Source organism: Cetorhinus maximus, chromosome 9 (assembly GCF_964194155.1).
Source record: "Cetorhinus maximus chromosome 9, sCetMax3.hap1.1, whole genome shotgun sequence".
Classification (NCBI taxonomy): Eukaryota; Metazoa; Chordata; class Chondrichthyes; order Lamniformes; family Cetorhinidae; genus Cetorhinus; species Cetorhinus maximus.
In genome coordinates this window covers 87,674,192-87,691,042 of record NC_135887.1, presented here as the reverse complement: position 1 = coordinate 87,691,042, position 16,851 = coordinate 87,674,192, and the positions used below count along the sequence as shown (strand labels likewise).

Here is a 16,851-nt window from a genome sequence, read left to right as displayed (position 1 = left end):
TGGAATATCAGAGGATTACAAGCTGACAGGCAGGAAGGTAGAAGTAGCGAAAGAGGTGTTCAGCAGTAGCTCACAGTGGAGTGCAGAGCACACCTGTCCCAACAAAAATTAATTCATTTACATTTTTGGGGTTTCTTTCTCTTCACCAGCATATGGTGCGACACCATTTTAATGCCTCAAACTGAGGCACCCCAGGGGTGAAAATTTGGTGGGGGGGGAAGGGAGGGAACCAGAGTTTCTCCCTCATGAGGGAAGATGATGAAAAGGCAGGGTTTCTCATAAAAACAAAACCGAGCACCTACCTACGCATAGGCATTTTTCTCAGAGTAGTTCACCAAAGCCCACCAAAAATAAAAAAAGGGGATTTAAAGGGCCACATATTGCAGCTGTCAGAAATATGAGCTCCACGGCAGCCATTGCTGCCTTGGAGCTTGCGATCCCAAAATCTCATCTCATGGCCCCGCTGGGGGTCTTGACCCACAGCTTGTGAAACCCTGTTCTTCACCTTCCAGTTCAACTGGGAAGTTTGTGCATTGCACAGGCTCTCTCTAGCCGTCTCTGATTTGCAGTGACATTCTTCAGCCCCAGCTTGCATTCAGTATGGAAGCCCCATTCAGACAGGCACCTGGACCACCCAGTAGTGGATGGCCCCAGAGCATTAAGTGGTACCAATTTTAACAATGCCAGTGGTCACCTCCCCTAAGGTTAAATTGGTCTTGGGGTATCAGAAGACCAGCAGACAGAAGAGAGGTAGATTGTGCACATATATCATGGTGCCAGGCTAATATTAGAAATGTTTGATATTTTATAATAAAGCATAAGTCTGGAAAGGAAGTATGGCATTTTTGTGTCCTTGACTTTTCTTCTATTGCCCATTTCATTTCCAGGTTTCCATTATTCTATATATAAACCATCCAAGGCCCTTCATTAAATTCCAGTCTACAATTTATTAACGTGCAAAAAATTTTTTTTTCAAAACTATGCCCATCAACATCACTTTGTTCATTTAAAGGAGCAAGTTGTCAGTTTTTAATTAGTTGTTATTTTATACACTGTAGAAATGTATTAGATATTTGTATAACTGTGCAGTCAGTCCAACCCATAGAAGGGAAACTCCAACTGGTTTTCAGGAAGACAGGGAGCCCCTGCGTCCAATAGCCATTACATTTGGCAAATGGAGGACACAATTCTCCACAATAAACACTGGAATTAATGATACCTGAAAAAACAGTCAATGTAAAAAGATAAGCATGCACCATGCAGCTTAAAGGAGCACTACCTATAGGAAAAAAGTGTTTGGCAAACGCTTTTCTTTTGTAGGGGATGGAGGGGAAATTGAGAACAGGAAAAGCCAGGAGAATACTGTGTCACGGTTGATAGGCTGATATCTCACAACTAACATGTTATTACACTATGATATGATTTATGTCATGATATTTCTAAACAAAGATTTCCCCAACAACTCATTGGATAAGTACACCATCCAGTGTGGCACTGAGCTACAAGGACATGATGGTCTCAGATTTGTTCAGATTAGTTAATGTCAATTGGATGATGCAAGGGCTGCTGTATTTTTCATGCCAGTTAGGAGAGTGGAAAAAAAGAACCAGGGGTCCTCCTCCTGATCACAATCCAGTGACCCCTGCTGGGAAGTACATGGAAAGGGGATCAGGCTCTCCTACGATAGTTCCCAGGTTTGAACAGCCTACCAGTACCCACTCACTCACTAAGCTGAAGAGTGACCACTTGAGCCAAATACTGGAGGGCAACCAGGGCCTTTGCATCCTGGCAAGAGGCAGCACCTTGAAGATAGGAGAAGGGGAGAAAATTGGCATGAATTATTTTTAGACAATGTTTGCCAAACATTTGACAGTGCTCCTTTAATAGTAACATATGGATTATAAGGAATTTCGTAGTGATTATAATACTCTAGTACAAGTTAAACATGTAAGGAATGATACATGGCTCAAGCCATTTTGTAATCAAAGATTAAAAACTGAAACTCTTAGTAAAATATTGGTTCCCATTCTCAGGATTCTGTGCATCAGAGATAATGAGGCATTTGGAAACATTACAGAGGGCACAACATTTATTGCTGAGGAGACTGGTTACCAAGGAGGTGGTGCATCCAAAGTTGGTTGGGGTGGGGGTGGTGGGTGAAATGCAAAAACATAAGAAACACAATGTTCTCCTGTTTGAAAAATTATGAAGACCATTCCAGAAGAGGAGAGATGTACTATGGAGTGTGAACAAGAGATCGCGTAAGGCTAGTGTGCAGTCCGCACTGTACAGCGCTGAGACTTCAGGAACACCAGAAAGATGTTGAGTATCAGCTGCTAGTTTAGAATGACCAACACTAAGTGTTGAAATGGAGTGCTCTGTGTACAGTAACAGTGCATTGCAAATTAATATTCCAATAGGTCGGTTCAGGATGGGTCTCAGCTGGGAGATGACAGTACGGACAGCTTTATGGGTGCAGGTGGGGTTTCTCTACATTCCTCTTTTCACTGCACATTTCTCTGCCTAGCACCACTGCTGCTGATATGAAGCAGCAGGACTGATTCAGCCAGCACTGGCCCTGCCCATAGGCTTTTAAAATTAGCTGGTGAATAGTGCCCCATGGAGGGCAAAACCAACTGACCAATCACAGCTGGGCCTAATGTCCTACTGGAAGTCCAATATTCCAATACTATTGTTACGTCAAAAGGAAAAAAATCTTTTTCCTTCAAATGATCCCCTTATCAACCACTTTTCTCCATCTTACGCCAGTTAAACAAAAAAATTAAGCCACAGAGGCCTATTAGGCACAAAGGCTGAGCTGTGGAGGTTTACAATTCTTGGCTGTTGTAACAGAGGTCAAAGTTACAGGATCTTTGATCAATGGCTAATGGGATATTAAAATTACCCTGTTTATCATCCATAGCCTCTCCGCAGCATTTAATTTGTGTTTTTAAAACACAGCCCAGGCCGCAGAGGCAGTCACTCACTCATCCTGGGCACATTACCACACTTCCTGTTTGTTCCCTGCTTTTCATGGATGCAAAGGCTTTTGTGTTTGTTTTTAGATGGCGTTATTTCCCATTTTGTTTAAGTCCATTATGTAAATGAATGGCCCCTTGCATGGCAGCTTAGTCCTGCATCTGGGGCATTAACCTGGACACTAAGACTCCTCTGTGTAGTATCCCAGTTTAGCAATAGACATCTCCTTCCTCAGCTTCATCACTTCCCAGTACATCTGTTCCACTACAAAAGGGAAAAAAAACAAATTAGAAAGAAAGACCTGCATTTCTATAGCACCTTTCATGACCTCAGGACATCTCAAAACACTTTATAACCAAGGAAGTACTTCTGTACTGTTGCGACATGGCAAGGACACCACTCAATTTGCACACAGCAAGCTCCCACAAACAGCAAGGTGACAGTAACCAGACAATTTTTGTTGGTTCAGGGATAAATATTAGCCAGGACACCATGGATGACGCCATGTTCTTTCAAAAAAAGTGTGTTATGGGATCTTTTACATCCACCTCAAGAGTGCAGACTGGGCCTTGGTTTAATGGCTCATCCAAAAGGCCAGACCACAAATCAGTGCAGCACTCCCTCAGTACCATTCTGACTGTCAGCCTGTACTTTTGTTTTCAAGTCTCTGCTGTGGAACACAAACTTGAACAATGTTTGACACCGAGGCAGGAATTCACTCAGACCTCATCCAGTGCCCACATTTTTCACAGGGGTCAGTCAATTGCAATGGTAATCTCAAACTTGCTGTTGCTCTTAAACTTGCTTAAGCCTCCATTAAAACTTGTTTTTTTAAATTGCTTCTCAATTTACCGTGCATCCCTATTCTATCTATTTCACCCCTGGAGATGTTGAAAAGACCACTAATTGACCTCAAGCTTTCACCTTCAGCTCTTAAGTGAAAAAAAGACTGTTTATGATCTTACCATCTTGTCGGACTAGACCTTGCTGGATATAACGAATATATGTGAAGAAGTTGCAAACAGCGGTAATCTGTGCAAGAAACAGCAGAGTTACAAGCACATCAGATAAAATTTGAAACAAACCCAGCCACAGACAGATTTTGGATCTGTTCAAACATTAAAACGCCTTGCCCTGAAACTTCATTGGCCAAGTTTGGGGATGGTGGTGGGGGCAGTCTGCCAACTTTCCCGCTGGAGTTACAGCAAGAGACTGACAGAAACCTTGTGGAATTCTCATACAAATTCATTCTATTTTTCATTGAGATTCAGCACTGAAACACTTGGGTTCAAGTCACATATCACAATAATAGCAGGATCCTATGCAGCTATTGGGGTATATTCTCATCACCATTAGCTGCCACGTATGAGAATAGAATTAATAAGGCACTTATTATATAAAAGGCATAAATGAGCTCTAGAGTCACAGTGCACATTACGGGATGACAGAGGAGACACACACAAATACAAGTCAATACCGGTAATTTTTCTGGTCAGTATATACCTTGTAGAGGAAAGAACTGAGCACCAAGCTTGATGCAAGGGAATTTAAAAAGGTGATTAAAAAAGGTGCATGAAATCAAAGAAACCTGCATTTAGGGAGCTTTCAGGCAAGATGTTTGAGGGATTTAGGGACAGAATTCCAGAGAAAGCAGAATAGAAATTGAAAGATTAGCTTGAAAAAGAGCACAGGAGACTAGCAAAAATCTGAAGACAGGGGAACAGAGAATGCAGGACTTGACATACGGCTGGAAAAGATTATCCATAACAAAAGGATGAGTAAGTCCACAGAGCGATCTGAAGAGGAGGAAGTGAACACTGAAACCAACTTTCTGGGACAGAGGGAGCCTGCGGTGTTGACGAGTAAAGGGGTCAAGTGTGTTGGTCTGTGGGACAGGACTCCTGCTTCAGCAGAGTTCTGGATTGAATAGAATTTGTGTAGCAAAGCTCTTGAGAAATTAATTCTTGAAGCACTGAAAGCCTAGATATGGATTTTGGCAGTGACAGAAAGAGATGGGGTTGTAAGTGGGCAATATAGTGGGGCTCAAAACTCAGCTTAACATTGAACAGAACACCAAGGCAGCATGTCCACTGTGTTCAACCTGACTGCACAACTAGAAGATGGATGGGTGGATGGATGGAGTTGGATCAAAGAGCATGAGGGAGCTGGTGACAGCCAAACAAGATGACCTCAAATGTTGCAAGGTGTTCAACTGCAGGGAATTTTGGCTGAAGCAGAAACCAGAGGTCATGCAGTAATGCAGCTGGCAGCCCGAAAGTCAATGGTCATGGCAGATGATGTAGTCAGGATGCGAGAGAAAAAAAAACTGGTGTCATACTTCTAGATGAGTCTGCAGAGAGATAGAAAGTAGATGGCAAATAGAAAGGAACCAGTGATAGAGCACTGAGATACAAAGTTGGGTCACCATTTGGGTGTGGGAGAAGACATATCAGGAGATAGGTTGACACGAGGGTGCGAATCCAGAAGTGTGTGGTTTCACAGAAATCAGAGGAATGCTAGTGAAGAATATTCAAAAGACTTGCATTTATATAGCACCTTTCATGATCTCCTGATCCCTCAACAGACAAAGAAGTCCTTTTGAAATGCAGTCAGTGGTAACGTAGGAAAGCCGACAACTAATTTGCTCACAATAAAGGGCTTTATTTTCCCAGTCCTGCAGGGATGTGTTTGGGGGAGGGACCAAGAGCAAAATTAGAGAATCTCGAGACAGGGCAACACCCTGACCTGATCCCACCTCTGAGCAACTTTGCTGGAGATGCAGCTTGACTGACACCAGGGAGTAACTAATTAGGCTCAATTAAGTCCCCACTTGGGATCATATTGGTGATCCTGGCAGTGATTTTCCTGATGGCAGATAGACCCCCCTGCTGAGGCCAAAGCCCAGCCTTTGCCTGGAAGCATCCTCCCACTGGCAGGCCAGTGAGGCTTCCTTCAAATCCACCCTCAACACCCCACCCCTCCAACCTTCCTGTAGCCGCAGGGATCAGAGGGCCTGGCTGGAGCCACAAGTAATTCTGTGGAGGCTCTCCTCCTTCCACAACGAAGGCCTGGCAGCTATTGCACTTTTTTTTGTTAAATAAACACTTTAATTCTTCAGAGGGCTCCTCAAGTTGGAAACATCCCCACATCGCATCCTACATCAAAAGGCACCAACCTCCCAATGGGGCTGTTGGTCAGGCAGAGATGGTCACTCTTTGGGCCTATCCATTCCCTGGTCCGCTCATCATCCTGAATTGTGTGGAACTCCAAGAGGCAGCTTCTTAATTGGCTGCCTCCTGGAAGCTCATGACTGAGATCAACTATTTGTCCCATTTGTGTTCCCCTAGCCCTCATCCCTCATGCCCCTTCCACACCCCCTTATATTTTCCATGCCTTTCTATAACCCTCGTGCCCCTTCCATACATACTCACCCTGTATCCAATATGGGCAGAACTCATAAGCCCTATAAAAACACTGGGAATTCTTTGAAATGTTCATGAAATAAAAGACATCCATTCAAGCTCCAATTGAAAAAAATTATTTCTCTTAACATCTCAAAATTGTCAAACACAGCCATTGAAAAAGCACTCTCAAGTGCTCATAAATCTGTTAAAATAAACAGCTATTCAAAAATCTCTTCAAAACGTTTAATCCCAGTAGCTGCTCTAAAACAGTCAAACAAAGCACACAGGCCCCTCCACATTAATGGGGTTTGGAACTCAGCCATGCATTTATGAAATTCCATTGTACAGCTGAATAAAACCCTCTAGAGCTCAATATAGTAGAGTCTCTAAAGTGGCCTGATCATCTGCTCATTTTCTTCAAGGGCTCAACAGATGGAGTTTATTGAGGAAGTCTGGCATCTGTCCAGTTTCCTCAACAAATGTCTGGACTTAAATCAATGTAAAAGTCAAAAGCACATTGTCCAGATGACTACTTTAAATGAGATTCTTAATATTGGAACGCAGAAGAGCACTTTATCTAATAGATAAAAATTATTCTAATACACAAGCACTTAAATTGACCAGCATTGTACAAATGTCACTTGTCTGTTGTTAAGGACAGAGACGTAGGACCAATCACTACATTAAAAACAAATTATCATACACCATTACATGATGATATTTGAAGTTGGCAAGAGCTTTAACCTGACAAAAGCTTCCAGACTCCAAAACAGGTTTTCTCCAAGTTTCACATATGGACTAACCTGGCTTCACAAACCAATTCACCTTGAAGATCTCCGGGAAATTCACAATTCAGGCAGGCATTTAAAAGACTGAAACCGAAGACACTAAGTGAGCGTCGTTTACCCCTGCCACAACTCCTGCGCCAATCATAATGGCGGCTAGTGGAAATCAGGTGGGAAATTTGACGTCAAGGTCCCCTACTTCCATTTGTGGCTGCCGACATGGGTTTGTCCAGCATCGAGATAGCAAAATTCAGCCCATGATATTAGTTTGAAAGATAGATAGGCAAGTGTGAGCTTTGAACAAGAAGTTTTTTCTGAAGCGGGGTGGGTGCGCAGTGGGAAGAGTGATTTTGAAAGTGTCATGCAGGAACACCGCCTGAAGTATAGGAGAGATTTACAATGTGAGTAAACATATTGCTGACAAGAAATTGGTTGGCCAACAACGGGGTTGGAGAGAGGTTAAGGCAGCAGGTGGAGTGTTTCATGAAGGAAATTATGTTGATGAGAGTTGGGGTAGAGATGGGAAGGAAATTAGAATGAAGGGATGGTTCAGGGGAGAGACACACATTGGTGTGTGTGCACGTTAGCGTGTGCGCGCGCGCGCATACAAACTGATACGCGCACACATTAGTCCTCGTGCACTCACATACATCCATTGACACACCCCATGTACATTCAAACTCTCTCCAGAGGTCTGAACAGCAGTCACTCTTCAACACGTCCAGTTAATTAACTCAAAACAGAAGGCAAAAATGTCATTACTAAACAATAAAATTAACTTGAACATAGAGGTCCACCACAGAACATCTGACATGAAATGTATATTGTAAGTAAAACCTGTAAGTGCCACATACTCTGCAATGTAGTTCATGGAATGGCAAATTTGAATGGTTATGTAACATACTTTTAGAAATTTCAAAACGATTAGAGTATTATTGCCTGAAATTTTTGCCTGCTGAGTGGACAACATGGTCATCTTTCACATCCTGAAGAAAACTGTCTTAAATCCTGTTTGGTATAGCCCTGACACACTATGTTACAAGTCCTCTCCTCCTTTCGTCTCTTACATACCCTGGACCTGCAGGATGGTGAAATGTAGAAATAATTTCCTGAGTCTCCCAGCTTGATGCGATGTTTACAGGTTCTGGGCAGGCCACTCAGTGCACATTTCCTGTGAAGAGGGAACAAAGTCACACAGTAAAGCACCGTTCCAGTTAAATATATTATCCTTACAGGAAATTGAGAGCAGTAGTGCATACATCATTTAAAGAGGTAAGGATCCACCTCAGAGTCTAAACTAGGCCTGTTCAAGTTTGGACAGGGCTCGAGTACAGAAACACCATTAATTATGGTACTATTTATCTCAAAATAAGCACTAGGGATGATGGTCTAGAATCTCCAAGAAAGGCAACCTATATTTTCTATAGTTTAGCTCACCTCCCTATGATTGCACCAGAGGGTACAGAGGAGAATCACAATGATGTTGCCAGGACTGCAGACTTCTAATTTTGAGGCAAGATCAAATAGGCTGGGGTGGTTTCTTTGGAGCAGAGGAGGCTGTGGGGAGACCTAATTGAAGTATATAAAATTATAAGGGGGCTCAATTAGAATGAATAGGAAGGTCCTATTTCTCTTGATTGGGGTGTCCATAACCAGGGGACATAGATTTCGATTAAAAAGTTGGAGTTTAGAAGGGATTTGAGGGTCACCTTTTTCAACCAGAAAGGGGGGGGTCTGGAGCTCGATGCCTGAAAAGGTGATAGAAGCAGAAACCCTCATAACATTTTAAAAGTACTTGGATACGTGCTTGAAGTGTCACAAACTAAAAAGGCGAGAAAGTGGGATTAGGCTGGATGGCTACTGGTCAGCTGCGCAGACACCTTGGGCTGAATGCCCTCTTTCTGTGCTGTAAATTTCTATGACCTCAAAACTGGCCCAAAAATGATTGCACACCTTCCTCCTCCCCTTTGACAAGCAAGTAACACTTCTTAAATTAAAGTTGCTCTACTATTTTCTGCCCCTGTCATGTACTTGGACCTGTTTGCAGGGCAGGATGTCACTTGGATCCCTGCTCACTTCCCTCTCCCTGGAGGGGAGCACGAGTTGCCAAGCTACTCATCTCTCCATTAATTGGCCCTTTTCATACTTAAGGAAACTAATTAGCCCATGTCTCCTTATAGTGAAGAGCACTGGGGGAGGATATCAGCTTATGTAATTGTGTAAATTTCAGCATCTACAAATATTTTGCAAGGCTCAAACCACTTGTTCAGCGCTACTAAGTTCAGAGGTTAGTTTAACGTAAAGGGGTTGAAATCATAGTGTTCTTCTATTGAAGTCAATCAGGGGTAAAACAGGTTAGAAAAGTATAAGTAATGGAGTGCCCCCATTCCTTAATCTGCAGGCCTCCAAAAATTCCGTTGTGTCTGGATTGAAAAATGAGCTTTGACACATTTTCCTCCAGGAGAGGGGCCAATCTCAGAGGTATGATTCTTGGTCGTGGACCATACATTGGACATTATTTTGTTGGGTTGAAGTAATGATTTTAAAAATGGCCAACTACATCAGCCATGTGGGTCAAGGAATGGCTAAGTGCTATTAACACATTCTTCTACCCTCCCTCTTTTGCCTTCATAGTTTTTTTGACCCATTTCATTTATCTTTTAGTCTGCCTAGCCGTACAATTTGCAAGAACATTCTCTTACTTCCCCTGATAATAGTGGAATGAGGGGGTGAAATTTTCATAAGCCCTCTAACACTGCAGTATCATCTTTCTTATCTTCCTGTGTCCCCTTGGGATACAGCATTTCCTACTTGATCTGCAGGAATTAAGAATTTATACAATCACAGAAAACATTCCAGCAATCTCCAGCCCTGTCAGATACAAAGAGGCCCTTCAGCTAATCCTTCCAGCACCACATTCCTGAACCAGGCAGATTTTTCAGTTTTCTTTTATTGTGAATGTGCTGAATAATGTGGGGTTACAGTTATGCCTATTCCCAGAAGTCCTCTTGTAATTTCCTCGATTCGTTACATTCCGAGATGGTGGATGTGAGGGGGAACAGCACACATGACATTATGCTCACAACATTTTTGAATACCCATTATTTAAGCCCCTGTCTTGACTTGTGAAATCAAGTTAAAAAAATAAAATTTAAAGTAAATGCCACTTCCCAGTGACTAATCTCTTTCCTTCGCCAGGCCACAGACACTGAGGAACAAATGTGTTTGACCCACCACAAGTACAGAACAGCCCTGGTTCACAGGCCCCTCACAGAACCAGCCTTCGGTACCAGAGGTGGGATTGATCATGTTCTTTTTAGGATACAGTATGAGAGTAATTTGAGACAACATGTAAGTGTAACAAGTCCCTTTTGGTCGCTGGTTCCTAAAGCGCCCTGCCTAGGTCTGAGCCAAACAATTGGTGGAGATTGATCATAGCAATCAACTACTCCATTATCATTGTAACATGTAATTACCAGCATGGTGGAAGGCGAGTTAGATTGCAATTGGTCTATAGCTTGACACCATCTAGGACAAAGCAGTCTGCTTGATTGGCACCCCATCCGCAAACATTCACTCCCTCCACCACCACACAGTGGCAGCACTGTGTACTATCGACAAGATGCACTGCAGCAACTCATCAAGGCTCTTTAGACAGCACCTTCCGAACCCAGGGCTGCTACCATCTAGAAGGACAAAGGCAGCAAACACATGGGGACGTCATCACCTGGAAGTTCCCCTCCAAGCCACTCACCATCCTGACTTGGGAATATTTCACTGCTCCTTCACTGTCGCTGGAACTCCCTCCCTAACAGCACATGGACTGCAACGGCTCACCACCATCACCAGGGCAATTAGGGATGGGCAATAAATGCTGGCCTAGCCAACGATGCCCGCATTCCATATGTTAATTTTCAAAATTGTCTAGCAATTCCTATTTTGCCATGATAAATTATAATGCATATTGCTTCACACCCAGCTCACCTCAACATTGCTGTCCCAACCTCCAGCCTCAACATAAGTCAGTTGCCCACTTTTAGGAGCAACTGTTTTAACGAGTCTGACTAGTTCAGCTGCTTTGAATGAACTTCCCAAAGATGGGACAGGGTGACAAAGACTCAATGTTTGTTTCAAATAGGATGTTGTGGACTGCTGTCAATCTTAACAATCTGCACAGTAATATAGCAAAAGCAGCATTATTTATCAGAGAAACTAGTACGAGCAGCAGATTCTCCACCATCTATAGTTCAGCTCTGCTGCACAGAATTGGGTGGAAAGGTGGACCCCTGCTGCCCAAATTACCAGATAGTTGCTGGCTGTCCCTTTGAACATCTGATCTGAAGACACTGCTCAGCAACATCAGATAACAAGCTTACGTAGGCATTCTCCACTCCAGGAACTGTCCAGCAGAATCCCAGGCAATGGCAAAGCATTTGTATGCGATTGTAATGCTCCTGCATGCTTCAGGCTAGAGCTTCCCACTTCTGCCCGTTTGGTCCCAAGAAACCTGCCTGCACACAAACAAGGTAGAGGTCCAGCCAAAAGGACTTTGCTGCCAATTCCCAACCCTAGCAGCCCTGGCATGGCGCACACATAGTATTAGGAATGGGAGCTTTGGTCCCCAGGTGTTGACATTTTGATTGAAGGTTGCAGATATTCTCCCAAAAGTCATTGTTTGCATAGACTCCAAACCAACACAGATACTGCCTCAGTCTCAGTGGAGACTCCTCTACTAGTTTGGTGGTTACTAGGATGTGATATATCAGAGTAATATGAATGACTAATACCATGAGGGCGAACAGTCTCCTGATAGTTACCATATGGAGCCAGAGTTGGGATCCCTCCCATATCCTACTATGTATCACAGAGTAATAGATAAATGGGTGCCATAACCCTCAGCCTATGATGGAAGAAAGAATTCAGGCTGAGCTTTCCAGTAAACTGGCTGGTTTTCATATCTTGAGAGTTTGGTGTGCTGCTACTGTTTTTCTATAGTCAGAACAAGCTGGTTTAAAAAGGGGTTGGAAGGGTATGAGGAGAGAGAGGTTTTATTTTGTGTTTTGCCAGGCAGATATTAACCAAAAGAAAAATCAGAGTCTGGTTATCTCTGCTGAGAGTGAAAACCTGCAGTAAGATACTGAAAATTTATTAGAATTTTAGCTTGTGATGTGTTACCACAACACAGCTGTTTTCAAGTCGAGGCGAAGGGCCATAATGTGATCATCCCACCAAGAAAAATCATATTGAAGGAAATAAGGTCAAACTTGATAATTATGCGAAGCTTGGGGTTTTACAAGCTTACTGATCCAGAGACATTTGGAATTCCAGTGCGGAGGCAGAGGAGTTCAAACACAAGACAGCACACTCAGTCTTGGTTTCAATATTGGACTGAAGGCAAACCTGAAAGTTAGTGACAAATTTCCCCCAGTCAAAGCAGTTTGGATAACTGCAGGTGAGCACATACAGAGATAGCATTCCTCACAATGTACAATGCACACTTATTGTTGGAGGCTCTCAGCTACACTTGTCTGTCCTTACACTAGTTGGGGGGGGTGGGGGGGGTGCAATAGACACAGAACAGATTTCCTGCTTGCACCTGCTTTCATCATAACCAAAGCAATGATGCATTTTAAAAGTTACAAATTCAACTCCGGAAAAATAGAAATATCAAGGTGATGTAATTCAAAGTTTCAACTTTAAAAGGGCTTGCTTTTATATAACACCTTTTGTGGCATCAGGATATCCTTTACAGCCAACAAGTCCTTTTGAAGTGTTACTCACTTGCAGTATAGAGAAATGCTGCAGCTGATTTGTGCTCAGCAAGATCCCACAATCAGGTAAATGAGCAGTTAATCTGACTTTGGTGGTGTTGGTTGAGGGTTACAATGTTGGCCAAGGTACTGGGAGAATATTTCTTCCCTTTTTCCAATAGTGTCATGGGATTTTTTTTTTATAAACATTCATCCAATTAGAGAACAGATAGACACTTCTGACCCAAAAGATGGTTCCTCCCTCAGCACTGAACAGAGGTGTCAGCCTGACTCAATGGTTGACAAGTGCTCACATTAAGCTAAGCCTGACAACTCAAGTTCACAAATGATTGTTCACTATTGTGAAAGGTTCATGTGAAGAAAATTTCTTCAGTCCCATTTCTACCAAAATCATAAAAGCAATTTCAAAGGAATGATATTGTAATTTTACTGAAACTCACGATCAAAAGAAATCTTAATTTCAAACTAATTTCCCCTGGAATGAAGTGATCCAGAAGGGGAGGAAGTTGTGCGGAACCTTTCACCCAAAATGAAAAAATTATGGAAAATGCTACTCCAGAAGATCATTGAAGTGAACAGTAAAAATATCAGACATGTCGTGGAAAAAGGAGGAATTGAGACATACAAGAAAGTGCGCGTGAGGTAGGTTTATGAACAATGGGTACTGGTTTATGTTTAAAGCCTTCTTCAAATCATTTAAAGGTATGTATATAACAAGCAGTTAGAGACACTGTAGTGGATTGATCATTTATCAAACATATTCATGCCTACCTCTTCCCTGATATACTATCCACTGGGAATGGCCTCCTAATTCTGATTCAATCCAGATTCCAGGTCAGGATTTCAACCTTCATGTTAAATTTTTGAAAATTCTGAAGAGTTGAAGATTGAGATAAAGCCATGGCCCATCCCATCATTTACTTCTATGTAGTGTGTCCAACCAGACCACTTGCATTTCTCTCCTGCCCCAGCACCAAATCCCATTACCTTATTCACTGCGGAATCAATTGTTTAACCATTTTATTACTTTTTTTTTAAAACAGTACACATTTATTATGTGTGGGATAGTGTTTAAAAACAAGGTCTGCATTCATCCAACTTGAAGTAGAGTGTACCAACAGGCTTTAAACATCAACAGTGTCAACACTCTCTGGACTGGAGATAGTGTGGATACCAAAGTCCACATTCAATACATTAAGGCAGAGTAAGCCAAACAAGTTTACGTTCACTATATTGGAGGTAATGTGCACCAAGCAACTACAGATTAACAAAGTCTACATTCACTGTAGGAATACTGCATGCCATCTAGATTTGTATTCACTGCACAAGAGAACAGACTACACTAACTTGCTTCCCTTTCCTCTAAACTCTAATCTTGGCTAGTTGGGGATATTATTGTTGGTGTCATGCTTCTCAGCAGGAAATAATGTTGAGAATTCCATAAATGTTACAACTGTTAAGGATTGCAGTATTGTGCACTTTACATTAAACCTTTTTAAATATCTCAGATTAGAAGTCAGCACAGAAGCCAGTGGTGCAAAATTACACCCCTGCCTGCCTCCAATCCAGACACCATTTAAAAATCCAGCCCAACATCTACAGACATTAACCCATCCATTTCATCCCCTGAAGGGACATATTGCATAAACACTCCCAGACCCCTGAAAGAAAATTAAGCAAAACTTCATCAGTCAAACATTGACTGAATAATCTCCGCAGATGATGTAGCTACCCCTCCCTGCCCAAGGCAACATGTCTAACCAAGCCACCACCCCACACCTTCCTCAACAATCCACAAAGGGCATGCATATCCAGACACCACAGACAATGAGCCTTCCTTCCCATCTTGTTCCAGTAACCTGTAGTGTATTTCTATTATCATCACTATATATAGAACAGGAAGCCACCCTGTCCCCCCTGCAAATAGGGCCCCTCTACAGATACACTTGCATGGACTCATGCCCTAACTTCTGAACAACAATTACTTACCCGAAGAGAACAGTGTTATCATTGCAGAAAACATTTCTCATGCCAGCAAGCCAACAAATATGGATATTGGGTGATGAATGAACAGAGACTGGATTTTTTTCTTAATCCATTCAAGAGGTTTGAGTATCGCTGGCAAGGTGAGGATATATTGCCCATTCCTAATTGCCCTTGAGAAGGTGGTGAGCTGCCTTCTTGAACCGCTGCAGCCCATATGTTGTAGATATACGCACAATGCTGTTAAGGAGGAAGTTCCAGAAGTTTGACTCAGTGACAATAAAGGAACTTTGATATAGTTCCAAGTCAGGATGGTTTGTGACTTGGAGGGGAACTTGCAGGTGGTGGTGTTCCTATGCACCTGCTCAGGTCTTGTCCTTCTAAGTGAGTCTCTGCTCCCACAGATCTCTGGGACCCTCTCGCAAACTTAAGATCCATGGAACAAGTTTAAATACATTTGCACTTCTCTGTGCCAGTGATATGCCTCAGCCCCATCCAGGTACAGAGCTCTCTGCTGCACCAATGTGAGATTATCCATTTTCCACATCAACCATCCTGCAGCTCTCCAAATCAGGATTGGCAATTTAGAGCCAGTTTCACGGTGTATAGGCCAATGGCCACCAGGAGTTGAATTGAGAAAGTCCCGTTCATTTCACTTTGGAACATTACAGCTAGCAGGCAGATAAAAGGTGTTTACTGCATCAATGTGAATTAGATTCAATCCCAGATCCCAGAGAACAGGCTCTGGTATACTGCAGCACCACTGCCCCCATAATAAATATGGCTTACGAGCCATTATGAGTTACAGAAGCTGTATTAATACTGTGAGTAATTGCTGGCTACATACAGGAGTTAGTGTGCATTAGGTTCAGGAATATTTATGTGAACACTTACGTCAATACTTCAGCCCGCCACCCGCTAGAAGAGAGAAAGAACATTAAATCAAGAGGAGAATCAGACCAATTAACAGCATCAGATCAAAGGCTATGAAGGAAGAATACGCTCTTACTTTGGTCCTCCACACTCTATTGCTGAGGCCTTGACTACTGGTAATGCTTGGGCAGCAGCTGGCTCAATACTCAAAGTGTTGCTCTCCACAGCAGTCTGGACTGCTTCTGTCAGCTGTGAGAGGGGAGCAAAAGATGGGAGAAAGATGGATAGATGGTTGGAAGAGACCGAGATAAAAAGACAGAAAAAAGGAAAAAAAAATTACTCTTTAAATAAAAGAATTTATTTGTCCACAAAGAGTCATTTCACCCATATAGTGATTGAAAAATAGTTGACAGAAGTCAAATAACTGCAAAAAGCTTTCCCCCCCACAATCTATCTTCTCATGTTTAAATTCTTCATTCTCTGGTTTCATCTCCTGTTGCAGACAGTTCCTCTAGAATCAGACAGGAAGCAGCCCTGGCTCCATTCCACCCTCCAGGGTCTTTACCTTGTTTTCAAAAAGCAAAGTAACAACAGATTACACTTGTCTTTGCTGCCCTATAAATTCCCCCCTCATGCTTCAAAAGTGCTTCAGTCAATACAATCTATTTAAAACAAAAACAGAATTACCTGGAAAAACTCAGCAAGTCTGGCAGCATCGGCGGAGAAGAAATCAGTTAACGTTTCGAGCCTTCATGGCCCTTCGGCAGTTCTGCCGAAGGGCCATGAAGGCTCGAAACGTTAACTGATTTCTTCTCCGCCGATGCTGCCAGACTTGCTGAGTTTTTCCAGGTAATTCTGTTTTTGTTTTGTTTTGGATTTCCAGCATCCGCAGTAGCTTTTAGCTTTTTGTTTTTATCAATCTATTTAAAATGTGCTTTTAATGAACTACATCCTGAGGAAGCTTGGACACAAGGGAAAAATTATGATCAGTAACTCTTAATTTGAATAAGTTTGCCAGCAGTAAATCCGGAAAGCGCCGATCCTCCTAATTTAGCC

General features: G+C 42.5%; 1 protein-coding gene across 4 annotated transcripts in view; it reads right to left on the bottom strand.

Annotated features, from left to right (window-relative positions):
* Positions 1-927: 927 nt before the first annotated feature.
* The window catches only part of rab3il1 (RAB3A interacting protein (rabin3)-like 1), a 70,990-nt gene continuing 55,066 nt past the window's right edge, over positions 928-16,851 (bottom strand). For 3 of the 4 annotated variants that reach the window (XM_078549043.1, XM_078549046.1, XM_078549045.1), the window contains exons 7-11: positions 15,932-16,044; positions 15,817-15,840; positions 8,240-8,339; positions 3,945-4,011; positions 928-3,243 (exon numbers count right to left, since the gene is read on the bottom strand). In XM_078549043.1, the coding sequence (XP_078405169.1) occupies positions 3,161-3,243; positions 3,945-4,011; positions 8,240-8,339; positions 15,817-15,840; positions 15,932-16,044 (387 nt within the window). In that variant the 3' untranslated portion in view covers positions 928-3,160. The remainder of the gene's footprint in view (positions 3,244-3,944; positions 4,012-8,239; positions 8,340-15,816; positions 15,841-15,931; positions 16,045-16,851) is intronic. The other variant, XM_078549044.1, reaches the window with a different exon arrangement.